Raw genomic sequence first — 14,923 nt, forward strand, 5'->3', positions numbered from 1 at the left:
GCAAATGCTTTCTGGAAATCTAGTAGTATAGTGTCTGCCTGTTGCGCTTCATCCATAGTTTGCAGTTTGTTTGAGAAAAGGACAAGCTGAGTTTTGTAGGAGTGATGGTTTCTGAAACTGTGGTGATTTTTTGGACATAAGCTTCTCAGTCTCAAGAAAATTTATTGAATTCGGACTGAGAATATGTTCAAGAATTCCACAGCAAACTGAAATTAGGAATATTGGTCTGTAATTTCTCGAAATGACCTCAGCCTCTTTGCTCAGGTACTAACTGTTCTTCTGCAGATGCTCTATAAACTCTACACAGATGTTTTGTGGTGGTTCCCTACAGTTTCTTTCTCTGCAGCGAGAGATTCAATGGTGGCACACTGCTTATAATGTACATCATGTACAGATGCCAGTTTGAAATGTTGCTGCAGTTATACTACCTGCCAGAGGAAACAGAAAGTTTGTGCACACACTCTGGAAACTTCAGATATTGCATACCTAAAGTTTTGAGTTTGTACCATTGTTGTTGACTGAGGGAGAAAAAAATTTGGTGCATTACTTTCTGAGTGACCTTTGTACTTTAAAAAATCTTCTTGGGAAGAGTCATGAAACCAATGCACACCATGAAGTAGGGCAACCAAAATTCAGTACTCAATGTGCCTGTCAACCAGGATTATTGGCCTCTAGTGGTATGTTAGATGCAAACCTTAACACAAGTTTGAAACAATTGGTCCTTTGGTGTATTTCAAATTAACTATGAGCCATTAACTATTTTTACACATACATTTTAATGGCTCAATTACTCACTGTATGTCCTATATGGTTTGATCTTCTTATGGACAACCAATTAAAATCGTAGATTGCTACTCACCATAAAGATGAGGCATTGAGTTGCTGACAGGCACAACAAAGATTGTTAAACACTGAGCTTTTGGCCAAAGCCTCCTTCAGAAAAGAAAGGAAAAGGGCACTGACACACACAAAAGTAAGAAAAAAAAAAGGTAGTCAATCTTCCCACGCACATGGGTGCTATCTCCAGGCTCCCAACCTCTCGAAGTAGACTGCAACTATTGTGTTGAACAAAAACGGCAGTCTGGAGTGGGGCAAGGAAGGGGGAGGAAGCATGGCAGGTACAGATGGGGAGAGAGAGGAGCACTGTGTGGTGAAGCTTGCAGGGACTAGAAGGCAGCAGGACAAAGTTGCTGCTGTATGTCCAGTTTTTGTTTCATCTCGTTTGATTTTAGGAAACCAAAAGGAGAACACATTTTGCGACACCATATCTAGTGGGCTACTTGAATCTGCACATGTAACAGTCTGAATGGCTGACTTTAAAGCTAATTAACTCGGAAACGGCACATCACGTCAGATTTTTCTCTTAACAATTATTTCTCAGCACAACCCACCCTTAGAGACCATTACAAGCTTTTCAGACTGTTTGTGACTGCCCTGTATAATTTGAGTGAAGCCATTAAAATGCTGAAAGATATTAAATAGTTAATGTTTACTTTAAAACATGATCTATCCAGAGATGGGAATTGAGCAAGTTTAATATTTGTGACATTGCAGCATAACTATCTTTAAAACTGGACTTCCATAGCCATTGAAAATGAACACGTGCATACTTTCACAAACCAGCTTCAGATGTCATCTACTGTTTCCATTTGGCAAGAATAAAATTTCTGCTAGTACAGTATCCAGCATGCCTTCAACTGAAGTAATTGATGAGAGAATAAAAATGGTAGCACTTGACAAAGAAAAAGTGTATGCACCAACGTTAGTGCAAAAACGAATCTCTTAAGAAATCACTGAGTATCATAATAAAAGAATTATGTCCAGTCTTGAAGAGTCTTAAAGTAAAGAAATTAATGGTCAACTTTCAATGTTTTATATATACATGTCAATTCAGGACAAGAGTAGCTAAAACTTCATTAGTGAAAATACATTTGTAGCACAAATTTTCTATTGCCATTTCATTATAAAATTTAAAAAGCATAAAAAAATTAGTTATACAGTGAAATTAATCTCTCTAATTCCTTAAAAGGCATTTAAAAGAAATGGATAATTGTGAATGATATTGCATTAATAGTAGTCTGTGGTCTGAGATTCCTATCAATTGCACAATTATATACATACTTTACAAAGTATTAAGTTAAAGTTCGTGCTTTTGAAGTATGCAAATTGCCAGGATGGTAACTACAGAAAATTGTGATTTTTGTCATTCCTGAATAATTTTCACATGGTATCCATAAATTCTTGTAAAGCAATCTCCCTGTGGGTTCAGTCGAGTAAACCATGCTGTTCTGGTTGTATTTCTTGATACTGTTATAACTGAATGCTTATAAATGAAGCTCAAGTCCTTGGAATAGTACTAAATATTTAAACAAAATAATAGAAGGAAACATTCCACGTGGGAAAAATTATATATAAAAACAAAGATGAGGTGACTTACCAAACGAAAGCGCTGGCAGGTCGATAGACACACAAACAAACACAAACATACACACAAAATTCAAGCTTTCGCAACAAACTGTTGCCTCATCAGGAAAGAGGGAAGGAGAGGGGAAGACGAAAGGAAGTGGGTTTTAAGGGAGAGGGTAAGGAGTCATTCCAATCCCGGGAGCGGAAAGACTTCCCTTAGGGGGGAAAAAAGGACAGATATACACTCGCGCGCGCACACACACACATATCCATCCACACATACAGACACAAGCAGACATATTTGTATGTGTGGATGGATATGTGTGTGTGTGTGTGTGTGTGTGCGTGCGAGTGTATACCTGTCCTTTTTTCCCCCTAAGGTAAGTCTTTCCGCTCCCGGGATTGGAATGACTCCTTACCCTCTCCCTTAAAACCCACTTCCTTTCGTCTTCCCCTCTCCTTCCCTCTTTCCTGATGAGGCAACAGTTTGTTGCGAAAGCTTGAATTTTGTGTGTATGTTTGTGTTTGTATGTCTATCGACCTGCCAGCGCTTTCGTTCGGTAAGTCACCTCATCTTTGTTTTTATAAATATTTAAACAAATTGAGAACTACACAAATGAGTGGATGGGAGCAGAATTTTCACGTATCTAGTTTACTGGCATCTCATGTATTAAGGTAAGATAAGTGACATGTTAACTGTTAAACTTTTTAGCAACTTTTCTGTCATAGATAGCCTTCATAAGCACCAGTAAATTGTTTTGAAATGATGGCTATAGAATATGCTACGAAAAACCAAAGTGTGTATTATATGTCTCCACAAGAGATGCTAATGTTTTTAAGTGAAATGGTCATCAAAGAATGGCAATAAATAAATATGAAACATTTTCATTTAAAAATTAATGGCACATTCTCACAAAACTGCTGGTAAACTTTTCGGGATGTGAGGTTGTGGTCCAAGAAACTCTTCTGTTCTTGACGTTTCGTCAAAGACTGCACTGGACATCTTCAGAGGCGCTCCTCTGCCGAGTCTTGCTGACTCGGCAAGACTTAGTGGAGGAGCACCTCTGATGATGTCCAATGCAGTCCTGGATGAAACGCCAGGAGCAGAAGAGTTTCTTGGACCACGACCTCACACCCTGAAAGATTTACTAGCAGCTATGCCATTTGGTTGTGAAAGACTTCATTCTATGAAAATTCTCACAAACATTTAAATGTGCATACACTGAAGATTAACAGACAATTTTACAACATTTATACACGTGATATTATTGCACTACAGAAATCAGAAGTCAAAGTTCATGTAACACTCTCATTATTTTATATTATTAATCATATGTTGTCAGTTGGTTGTACTAAGAATTTAATCAGTGGAATGGGAGTTGGCCACCAATAAAAGTGTACATGAAAACCCAGTGAAAGGGACACCACAAATGTGTGATGTAAAAGGAGAGTTTCTTTCGTGTACTTCTATGTTTGCCCATTATAACTGCTTACAAAGTTCACATTGTATGTGGAAACAGTGTATGAAAATTAAAAGGAAAGATTTGGTGCTTAAATTTTGGCACATGTCTGCCATGCCTTTAAGTGGTGCAAGCTACTGAAATTATAATTTGGAGTAACAAAAGTTAAGTGCTAAAATGTTGTTGTGCATTTACAAACCATTTACACAGAGAAGCCAAAGAAATTGTACATGTTCACATGTTCAATAGAAATGACTCTGTACCATCAGCATTTTGTAATGAAACAATTTTTTTATCTTTTTTTTTTTTCTTTTCGGATTTTACTTTGATAATTTATGAACAGGCATACAATGGTGTGCCAATGGGTGCTCCTTTCCCCATGGGAATGCCTGCTCAGCAGCCACCACCTCCACCATCAGGGCCACCACCACAACCACAGTACAGTTATGCACCCGCTCCACGCCCTGACCAGTACCCAGTGCCGCCGCCAACTGGTTCCATGACACTGCCACCCCAGTTTCACTTGGGCCCGGCTGGCCCTAGACCTCGTGATGAGCAGCAACAGCATCAGGTACCAGGACCACCACCGCAGCCACCAGGCACACAAGGGCCTTATCCACCCAGGTGAGTACAGCTTAGCAAGTTGGATCTAAAGTATGAATTTTCATCATTACTGTTGTTGGATCAGGCTCTTTTTTTTTCCCTTGTGAATGCTCCAAGGAGGAGGAACAGCTCATAATAAAGACAAATAATTCGGGTTTACTCACAAAAATAGTATAGGCAGTATTGAAACTAAATTGGTTTAATTTGATCTGTCATACGTAGGCTACAACTGGGCGTAAAAAAAATATAATGACAAATTAAAAAACTGTAGCTCCACTACAAATTTTTGAAATTGTATAAACTGCAAAAGCAAAGTAAATTGCAAGTCAAATTAAAGAGGTCAGTTTGATTTTTCTTTTCTTTTTTTTCCCCTTTTTAAAGATAAGGAAAATTGTATTGGAGGTTATCCAGTCTTGTTTTAAATTCATGGCTGCTGAGGTTAAAACTCCTTGTGGATTTCCCTTTAAGATTAGACAGTGTATGGTTGTAAAGCAGAGCACTTGTGCACAGGCAGCTGTTAAACCCATGTTGTGCACAGAAGATATGTAAACAGGCACTCTGGGAAACAGAACTTAGTATCATTCTTAACTGGGAGGATTTGTCAGAAGTGAAAATAGCATCCAATGTACTCTAAGGAAGTGAGATAGGATCAGTGAAATAGTACTTAGTTCTCTGAGGTCATTTGCAGTCGACACTGTTGTCTACAGGAAGGTAGGTTACGTCAGTAGAAAATTGTAATATGCAAAGACTAGTTGCTGATCAGCATAAACACACAAACCAGTATTGTTTCATGATAGGTTACCATTCACTGGAGTTTGTCACAAACATCAGGTCTCCAGTCAGTTTAATGTAATAAGACCACATAACTGTAGTTGTGGGGAAGGCAGGTGCTGGTCTCTACTGTCAGAAGGAAGCATGATCCACTCTCAAAGGTGATTTAAGAAATATATCACTTCCTTTGACACCTCACATAAAAGCATTAATGGCAAATTTGTTGAAATTTGGGCTTAAAAGGAAGATATTAGCAAATTTTCTTCTGGGTGAACCATCTGTAAATGAAATAGGGAAAATAAAAACTACTCTGGTTCTCCTGTTACCTTCAGCCTCACACCATACATTGCCATGAAGGCTACAAATGTAGATGTGATGGACATAAAGTGTGCTTACTCCCTGCATGTTAAACAAGTAGCCTAGGACAGGTAGCATGCCTGTGGGCTACAAGCAGCATTCTTGCTTGTGGCTCAAGTTGAAGCAATTTTACTGTATCAGAAGGTGCGTGTTGCTAGTATTCTTGTGCTTATTTTGTAATTTGTTTACGGTATTGTGAGTTGAAGACTATGGCGATAAGGTGGTGTTAAGCATTACAGTTACTCATATTTGAAGAAGAAGAAGAAGAAGAAGAAATGCCCATGTATTTCGTTACAGTGTGCAAATCAGGCTACAGGAAAATTAAACGTAAACATTTTATTACATCTCAAAAAAAAAAAAAAAAAAAGAAACAAAGTAAAATTTTCCAAATGGGTCAGAGCAAAATCTCTGAAAGTCGGAGATCTGGCTGATAATTGTTTTGTGTGTGATTCACATTTTGGTGAGGAACTTGTCACAAAAGCAGACTTGTTAGCCATTGATAGTAAATAAGTTAAAATTCCAAGATAAAAGTGGTCTCTAGAACCAGGAGCGGTTCCTTATTTATTTCTCAATGTATTGAAATATCTATCAAAATATTACACAAAAGAATCACCAGTAAAACATTCATCAAAAGAAAAGCCACAGCAAAGAAAATATTGAACAAGAAGTTAAAATGTCTGTGTTTCGTCTGTCAAGGAAAATTTATGGAACAAATTGGCATCAGACACACGAGTAATACTTTAAAAAAGGACACCGACTTTTATTAAACCAAAAGAGTTGTGATTACATAATAAAATAACAGCAGCCACTGCCGAAATCAGTCACCTGTAAAAGTAGTTCTCAGATGAAAAGCGTAAGAAGACTTAATAAATTCGATCGTTCTAAAATCAGTTGGGGGGGGGGGGGGGGGGGGAACTGGTAAACAATGTGAAAAAGAAATGCTAATTGAGAAAAATAAGGGAATGCAGTGTGATGATGAGTCTCTTCTGGACAGTGTACTCTCAAAAATGAAGTCACCGAAAGGATACAGGCATTGTTTGAAACATGAATTGTCACCACTTCAAGAAACATGTCCGACATGCTCTCATATGGAATCAGTACACATGCTGTGGAAGTAATTAAGGCTTATTTTCGGAAAGAACAAGATGAAAACATAGTTTCTCTTCTACTCACCTTGTTGGAAGTCTAGAATTGTGCAAGCTTAAATCTGTATTATTGTGCTGTAAACAAATCGTTATTACATCTATGAAGTTTTGTTGTCTATATAATAGAGGGAAACATTCCACGTGGGAAAAATTATATATAAAAACAAAGATGAGGTGACTTACCGAACGAAAGCGCTGGCAGGTCGATAGACACACAAACATACACGCAAAATTCAAGCTTTCGCAACAAACTGTTGCCTCATCAGGAAAGAGGGAAGGAGAGGGGAAGACGAAAGGAAGTGGGTTTTAAGGGAGAGGGTAAGGAGTCATTCCAATCCCGGGAGCGGAAAGACTTACCTTAGGGGGAAAAAAGGACAGGTATACACTCGCACTAACGCACATATCCATCCACACATACAGACACAAGCAGACATATTTGTATGTGTGGATGGATATGTGTGTGTGTGCGCGAGTGTATACCTGTCCTTTTTTCCCCCCTAAGGTAAGTCTCTCCGCTCCCGGGATTGGAATGACTCCTTACTCTCTCCCTTAAAACCCACTTCCTTTCGTCTTCCCCTCTCCTTCCCTCTTTCCTGATGAGGCAACAGTTTGTTGCGAAAGCTTGAATTTTGTGTGTATGTTTGTGTTTGTTTGTGTGTCTATCGACCTGCCAGCGCTTTCGTTCGGTAAGTCACCTCATCTTTGTTTTTATATATAAGTTTTGTTGTCTGTTGTACAATCCTGGTACATTGGCTTAACTAAATTCACTTTCCTTCTGCTCTCCTATGAGTGACGTTTCTACCCAACCAGATACATTGATAGTCATGATGTTTTTAGTTTTCTTTCCAATTGCACATCATCTGTGCCGGAGGAAGAAAGGTTTTTCCTTAAAGTTGTATTTTAATTGAAGTTTCCTCCATATAATAATTTAGTAAAATACTTGTTTGAATTTGTATTATTATTCTTCGTTGGGACTTTACTCCATGTGTTGACTGGAACAACTTGTCAGTAATTCCACAGCAGTTAAACTTGAAGGGACACAACTATTAACTACTTTTATTGTGACTCTGTTTCATTGATATTCAATGTCGTACGTCATGATTATGATGATTAATGGTTATAGTGTTGGTTATATGAGCACGAAAGTTTTTTTATAATTAGGTTCACTGTTGTGTGTAAACTTGATTTATATGTGCTTTAGACATTAATTAAATTATTTGTTGTTGTAAAATCTTGAAAGTATATAGATTTGTGATTTTTTTTCAGTTTCTTTGCAGAAAAACTGCTTCAGCATGTTTCAGTAATATGGTTATGAACCAGTAGCTATATCTCTTTCCAAATGAATCCTTCCATTTCCTTCATCCTTTGGGCAGATGTCAATCCTGACTTATTATTTTATTGTTCTTGTTCTTGTAGCAGTGGAATGTCTACCTTCCCCCATCATGGTGGACCACCTACAGTGTTCATGAGCCATCCTCATGGAGTGGCATCAGGCCAACCGCCCCCTGCTGGCGTCTCCTTCTCACCGAGGGGACAGCCTCTCTTATGAAAAAAAATTCAGCTCACTGGTGTGAACAAGTAGGACCATGTTGCTAACTGCAATGTTACCATTCATTCTGTAAGGCTTCTGGAACAAACGTCTGGTCATAATGTAGAAGGAATGAGATGAGAAGGGTGCTTCGTATATCTTACAAATGTTCAAATTGTTTCAAGAAAATTGGGTCTCTATTGCAAGTAATCTTTGAGTGAAGCTGCTGTTACAGAAAATTTCATATACAATCTTCAGATGCAGTTTTTGTCATGAAGAATGACTGTTTCCTTGGAAATACTGCCATTATATGGAGTTTGTGCATGTATCACAGTTAATGGCTTAAATATTAGGCATTGAGATTTTATTATAGGTTCTGCTCTTGAATTTATCTGCAGTGTCAGATTACTGTTTTGAAGTATACATTTTATATACATAATTTGTCCTCACAGTATAATTTGTTATAAAGCTTCATATGTTTATTTATTTCTTACATTTTATGCATAATTTTATAATGGCTGGTAAACCAGCCATCAAACTGATTTTAAGCACAGTCAGTCAATCAGTGCAATATTTATTTGTTGCAGACAATGATTGTCTTCACATTTGCAGTGCTGTGATGAATACTTAATTTTATGATCAAGGTCTTCACTGAAATGTGTGTGTTAAAAGCAACTTAATGAAACATTCCATGTGAGTCACACTTGTGTTAAAGTGTCTACTAGCTTTGGGTCGTGCAGTAGCTGTGGAGTTCATGGTTAACCAAAGTTTCTGTAGCCCAATTGGAAAAATATGTAACAATACTTCAAGCTTCTAATTGCTTGAATTTTAACAGGAAAATGTATAAAATATACATATACATACTTACATACCATGCAAATTTTCATTGCTGTAAATGTTTTTGATTGTAAAATTGTACATAAAAATTTAAAAGAAATGGTTTGCTATGTTGTATTAAATTGTTGCATATGATGTAGTATTAAATTTTTAAGTCAGCCTTAATTTTAAGTGTGTTTTTATTAATAACTGTAGTGCTTAAAACTTCTTTGTTGAAATATTGTACAAATAACTGAAAATACAACTTTTTTCAGAATCTTCTAGTCTCAGTAAATGTGGATACATATTAAAAAATGATAGCCTATTGTTTTGCCTATAGAAATTGTCAAATTGAACACAAGATTTACAACTTCGAAGTTGCAGTACTATTTGCATAGAAATACTTTAACATCGATTCGGAAAGGTATACAATTGCAACTGCAGGAATCATCCTATTCTTTTTAAACGTTATTGGAATTAAAGGAAGGACAAAATTGTCTTTCTTTATAACAGTCATGTAGTCAAAATAAAAATGACACTCCTGAATAATACCACGCGTACTATACTCCGTTCATCATAAGATTAAACCTCTTGTAAGCATTACACTATGTATTCCAATATAATAGAGGGAAACATTCCACGTGGGAAAAATATATCTAAAAACAATGATGATGTGACTTATCGAACGAAAGCACTGGCAGGTCGAAAGACACACACACACACACACACACACACACACACACACACACACACACACACACACACACACACACACACACACAAAATTCAAGCTTTCGCAACAAACTGTTGCCTCATCAGGAAAGAGGGAAGGAGAGGGAAAGACGACAGGAAGTGGGTTTTAAGGGAGAGGGTAAGGAGTCATTCCAATCCCGGGAGCGGAAAGACTTACCTTAGGGGGGGAAAAAGGACATATCCATCCACACATATACAGACACAAGCAGACATATTTAAAGGCAAAGAGTTTGGGCAGAGATGTCAGTTGAGGCGGAAGTGAAGAGGCAAAGATGATGTTGAATGACAGGTGAGGTATGAGTGGCGGCAACTTGAAATTAGTGGAGATTGAAGCCTGGTGGGTAACGGGAAGAGAGGATATATTGAAGAGCAAGTTCCCATCTCCAGAGTTCGGATAGGTTGGTGTTGGTGGGAAGTATCCAGATAACCCAGACTGTGTAACACTGTGCCAAGATGTGCTGGCCGTGCACCAAGGCATGTTTAGCCACAGGGTGATCCTCATTACCAACAAACACTGTCTGCCTGTGTCCATTCATGCAAATGGACAGTTTGTTGCTGGTCATTCCCACATAGAATGCATCACAGTGTAGGCAGGTCAGTTGGTAAATCACGTGGGTGCTTTCACATGTGGCTCTGCCTTTGATCGTGTACACCTTCCGGGTTACAGGACTGGAGTAGGTGGTGGTGGGAGCAAAATCACCCTCTCCAAACCTTCCAGGAATTTCTGACTTCCAGCCTTGCATCTCAATCCTTCTTAAAAAACCTTAATCCTACTCCCAACATCACCACTGCTGAAGCCCAGGCTATCCGTGATCTGAAGGCTGACCGATCCATCGTCATTCTTCCGGCGGACAAGGGTTCCACCAATGATGTGTGTCGCTATGGATCCGAGGAAATCCTCTCTGGTTGCCGGCGGCTATCTGATTTGGTGAAGACTGCCAGTCTCGCTAGCGGGATGAAAGCAGAGCTCACCATCTGCAGCATCGTCGACAGGACTGACTGCGGACCTTTGGTACAGAGCCGAGTAGAGGGTCTGAATCAGAGGCTGTGAGATGGTTCTGCGACCGTGTGGGCTACAGATTCCTCGACTTGCGCCGTAGGGTGGTGGGGTTTCGGGTTCCGCTGGATAGGTCAGGAGTCCACTACACGCAACAAGCGGCTACACGGGTAGCAGGGGTTGTGTGGCGTGGGCTGGGCGGTTTTTTAGGTTAGATGGCCTTGGGCAAGTACAGAAAGGGCAACAGCCTCAACGGGTGCAGGGCAAAGTCAGGACATGCGGGGACCAAGCAGCAATCGGTATTGTAATTGTAAACTGTCGAAGCTGCGTTGGTAAAGTACCGGAACTTCAAGCGCCGATAGAAAGCACTGAAGCCGAAATCGTTATAGGTACAGAAAGCTGGTTGAAGCCAGAGATAAATTCTGCCGAAATTTTTACAAAGGTACAGACGGTGTTTAGAAAGGATAGATTGCATGCAACCGGTGGTGGAGTGTTCGTCGCTGTTAGTAGTAGTTTATCCTGTAGTGAAGTAGAAGTGGATAGTTTCTGTGAATTATTATGGGTGGAGGTTACACTCAACAACCGAGGTAGGTTAATAATTGGCTCCTTTTACTGACCTTCCGACTCAGCAGCATTAGTGGCAGAACAACTGAGAGAAAATTTGGAATACATTTCACATACATTTTCTCAGCATGGTATAGTCTTACGTGGAGATTTCAATTTACCAGATATAGACTGGGACACTCAGATGTTTAGGACGGGTGGTAGGGACAGAGCATCGAGTGACATTATACTGAGTGCACTATCCAAAAATTACCTCGAGCAATTAAACAGAGAACCGACTCGTGGAGATAACATCTTCGGCCTACTGATAACAAACAGACCCGAACTTTTCGACTCTGCATGTACAGAACAGGGAATCGGTGATCATAAGGCTGTTGCAGCATCCCTGAATATGGAAGTTAGTAGGAATATAAAAAAAGGGAGGAAGGTTTATCTGTTTAGCAAGAGTAATAGAAGGCAGATTTCAGACTACCTAACAGATCAAAACGAAAATTTCTGTTCCGACACTGACAATGTTGAGTGTTTATGGAAAAAGTTCAAGGCAATCGTAAAATGCGTTTTAGAAAGGTACGTGCCGAGTAAAACTGTGAGGGACGGGAAAAACCCACCGTGGTACAACAACAAAGTTAGGAAACTACTGCAAAAGCAGAGAGAGCTTCACTCTAAGTTTAAACGCAGCCAAAACCTCTCAGACAAACAGAAGCTAAATGATGTCAAAGTTAGCATAAGGAGGGCTATGCGTGAAGCGTTCAGTGAATTCGAAAGCAAAATTCTATGTACCGACTTGACAGAAAATCCTAGGAAGTTCTGGTTTTACGTTAAATCAGTAAGTGGCTCGAAACAGCATATCCAGACACTCCGGGATGATGATGGCATTGAAACAGAGGATGACACGCGTAAAGCTGAAATACTAAACACCTTTTTCCAAAGCTGTTTCACAGAGGAAGACCGCACTGCAGTTCCTTCTCTAAATCCTCGCACAAACGAAAAAATGGCTGACATCGAAATAAGTGTCCAAGGAATAGAAAAGCAACTGGAATCACTCAACAGAGGAAAGTCCACTGGACCTGACGGGATACCAATTCGATTCTACACAGAGTACGTGAAAGAACTTGCCCACCTTCTAACAGCCGTGTTCTGCAAGTCTCTAGAGGAACGGAAGGTTCCAAATGATTGGAAAAGAGCACAGGTAGTCCCAGTCTTCAAGAAGGGTCGTCGAGCAGATGCGCAAAACTATAGACCTATATCTCTGACGTCGATCTGTTGTAGAATTTTAGAACATGTTTTTTGCTCGAGTATCATGTCATTCTTGGAAACCCAGAATCTACTATGTAGGAATCAACATGGATTCCAGAAACAGCGATCGTGTGAGACCCAACTCGCTTTATTTGTTCAGGAGACCCAGACAATATTAGATACAGGCTCCCAGGTAGATGCTATTTTTCTTCACTTCCGGAAGGCGTTCGATACAGTTCCGCACTGTCGCCTGATAAACAAAGTAAGAGCCTACGGAATATCAGACCAGCTGTGTGGCTGGATTGAAGAGTTTTTAGCAAACAGACCACAGCATGTTGTTATCAATGGAGAGACATCTACAGACGTTAAAGTAACCTCTGGCGTGCCACAGGGGAGTGTTATGGGACCATTGCTTTTCACAATATATATAAATGATCTAGTAGATAGTGTCGGAAGTCCCATGCGGCTTTTCGCGGATGATGCTGTAGTATACAGAGAAGTTGCAGCATTAGAAAATTGTAGCGAAATGCAGGAAGATCTGCAGTGGATAGGCACTTGGTGCAGGGAGTGGCAACTGACCCTTAACATAGACAAATGTAATGTATTGCGAATACATAGAAAGAAGGATGCTTTATTGTATGATTATACGATAGCGGAACAAACACTGGTAGCAGTTACTTCTGTAAAATATCTGGGAGTATGCGTGCGGAACGATTTGAAGAGGAATGATCATATAAAATTAATTGTTGGTAAGGCGGGTACTAGGTTGAGATTCATTGGGAGAGTCCTTAGAAAATGTCGTCCATCAACAAAGGAGGTGGCTTACAAAACACTCGTTCGACCTATACTTGAGTATTGCTCATCAGTGTGGGATCCGTACCAGATCGGGTTGACGGAGGAGATAGAGAAGATCCAAAGAAGAGCGGCGCGTTTCGTCACAGGGTTATTTGGTAACCGTGATAGCGTTACGGAGATGTTTAACAAGCTCAAGTGGCAGACTCTGCAAGAGAGGCGCTCTGCATCGCGGTGTAGCTTGCTCGCCAGGTTTCGAGAGGGTGCGTTTCTGGATGAGGTATCGAATATATTGCTTCCCCCTACTTATACCTCCCGAGGAGATCACGAATGTAAAATTAGAGAGATTAGAGCGCGCACGGAGGCTTTCAGACAGTTGTTCTTCCCGCGAACCATACGCGACTGGAACAGGAAAGGGAGGTAATGACAGTGGCACGTAAAGTGCCCTCCGCCACACACCGTTGGGTGGCTTGTGGAGTATAAATGTAGATGTAGATGTTGATGTTTCTATGAAAAGTGTCATGCTGGCTCATGAGAGACCACATCTGTCCTACAAAACAATGGGCATATTGAAACAAAAATATTTGATTTTTCATTTATCTCCCAGAAATTTGTGTAATGTTTTTCTTAGCTCCAACAATATTTTACAAAATATCGATAATTAAGACACTGATTTGTAATGAAAACCAGAAATATGCATGTGATGTGTAATTATAAACTAGAAGACATGCACTTTTCTTGAAAAAATGATGGTTAAGTATGATTTAATTACCATATATTTGATGAATTTCATATTTAAATGATTTAGGTATTGAAACAGAAAAAGTCAGCTCCAACGGGTTTCAGACCGCTGCCCAGTAGCCTACTCTTATACTAATCGAGAACTCTGCCAATTACACCATGGATATAATCTACAAACTACTAACTAAATTTACAACAGAGTGTTTCTCAAAAAACTTCAAAGCTGATTTTTCTCTGTAATGTGAAAAAAATTAAAAACAACTTGTTTCTAGCCATTAATGGCATTCTGTGCACGTGTTTCACCGTGAAGCAGGAAGCGTGAAAATTACCTAGCTAAAGTATGCTTAAGAAAAATGTTGACGGCCATTGATAGATCTGAATGTCTTAAAGTTTCATTTACAGTGAGACCGTAATAAGATATCTAATTGACAAGTTGGAACTACTTCCAAGGTCAGAACAGCAGCAGTGTATGAAAGCTACAGTTGCTGACCAATCGTCATGTTTGTGTTTGTTTGCATCAGGTTTATTCTGATGGTGAACGAAGTATATTGTTCAGATTTTGACATGTGCTGTAGACTTGAGTAGTTTTGTATAGTGCCTGAAATTATGCTAATATACACTGTCTGACAAAATTAGCAAAGTACACAGAAGGGGAGGAGGAAATTAAATGAAACTTCACAGCTTGAGAGGGTATGTGATTTTATTTCAGTGGATACGTAACTGTCAGATTTACAAAAAATTTAAGTCTGAGCAC

At 39.4% G+C, this 14,923-nt stretch overlaps 1 protein-coding gene across 3 annotated transcripts in view; it reads left to right on the forward strand.

Moving 5' to 3' along the window:
• The window catches only part of LOC124776200 (signal transducing adapter molecule 1), a 61,394-nt gene extending 52,030 nt beyond the window's left edge, over positions 1–9,364 (forward strand). For all 3 annotated transcript variants that reach the window (XM_047251032.1, XM_047251033.1, XM_047251034.1), the window contains 2 exons: positions 4,210–4,490; positions 8,159–9,364. In XM_047251032.1, coding sequence (XP_047106988.1) covers positions 4,210–4,490; positions 8,159–8,291 — 414 coding nt within the window. In that variant the 3' untranslated portion in view covers positions 8,292–9,364. The remainder of the gene's footprint in view (positions 1–4,209; positions 4,491–8,158) is intronic.
• The last annotated feature ends 5,559 nt before the right edge of the window (positions 9,365–14,923 follow it).

Source organism: Schistocerca piceifrons, chromosome 2 (genome assembly GCF_021461385.2).
Source record: "Schistocerca piceifrons isolate TAMUIC-IGC-003096 chromosome 2, iqSchPice1.1, whole genome shotgun sequence".
Classification (NCBI taxonomy): Eukaryota; Metazoa; Arthropoda; class Insecta; order Orthoptera; family Acrididae; genus Schistocerca; species Schistocerca piceifrons.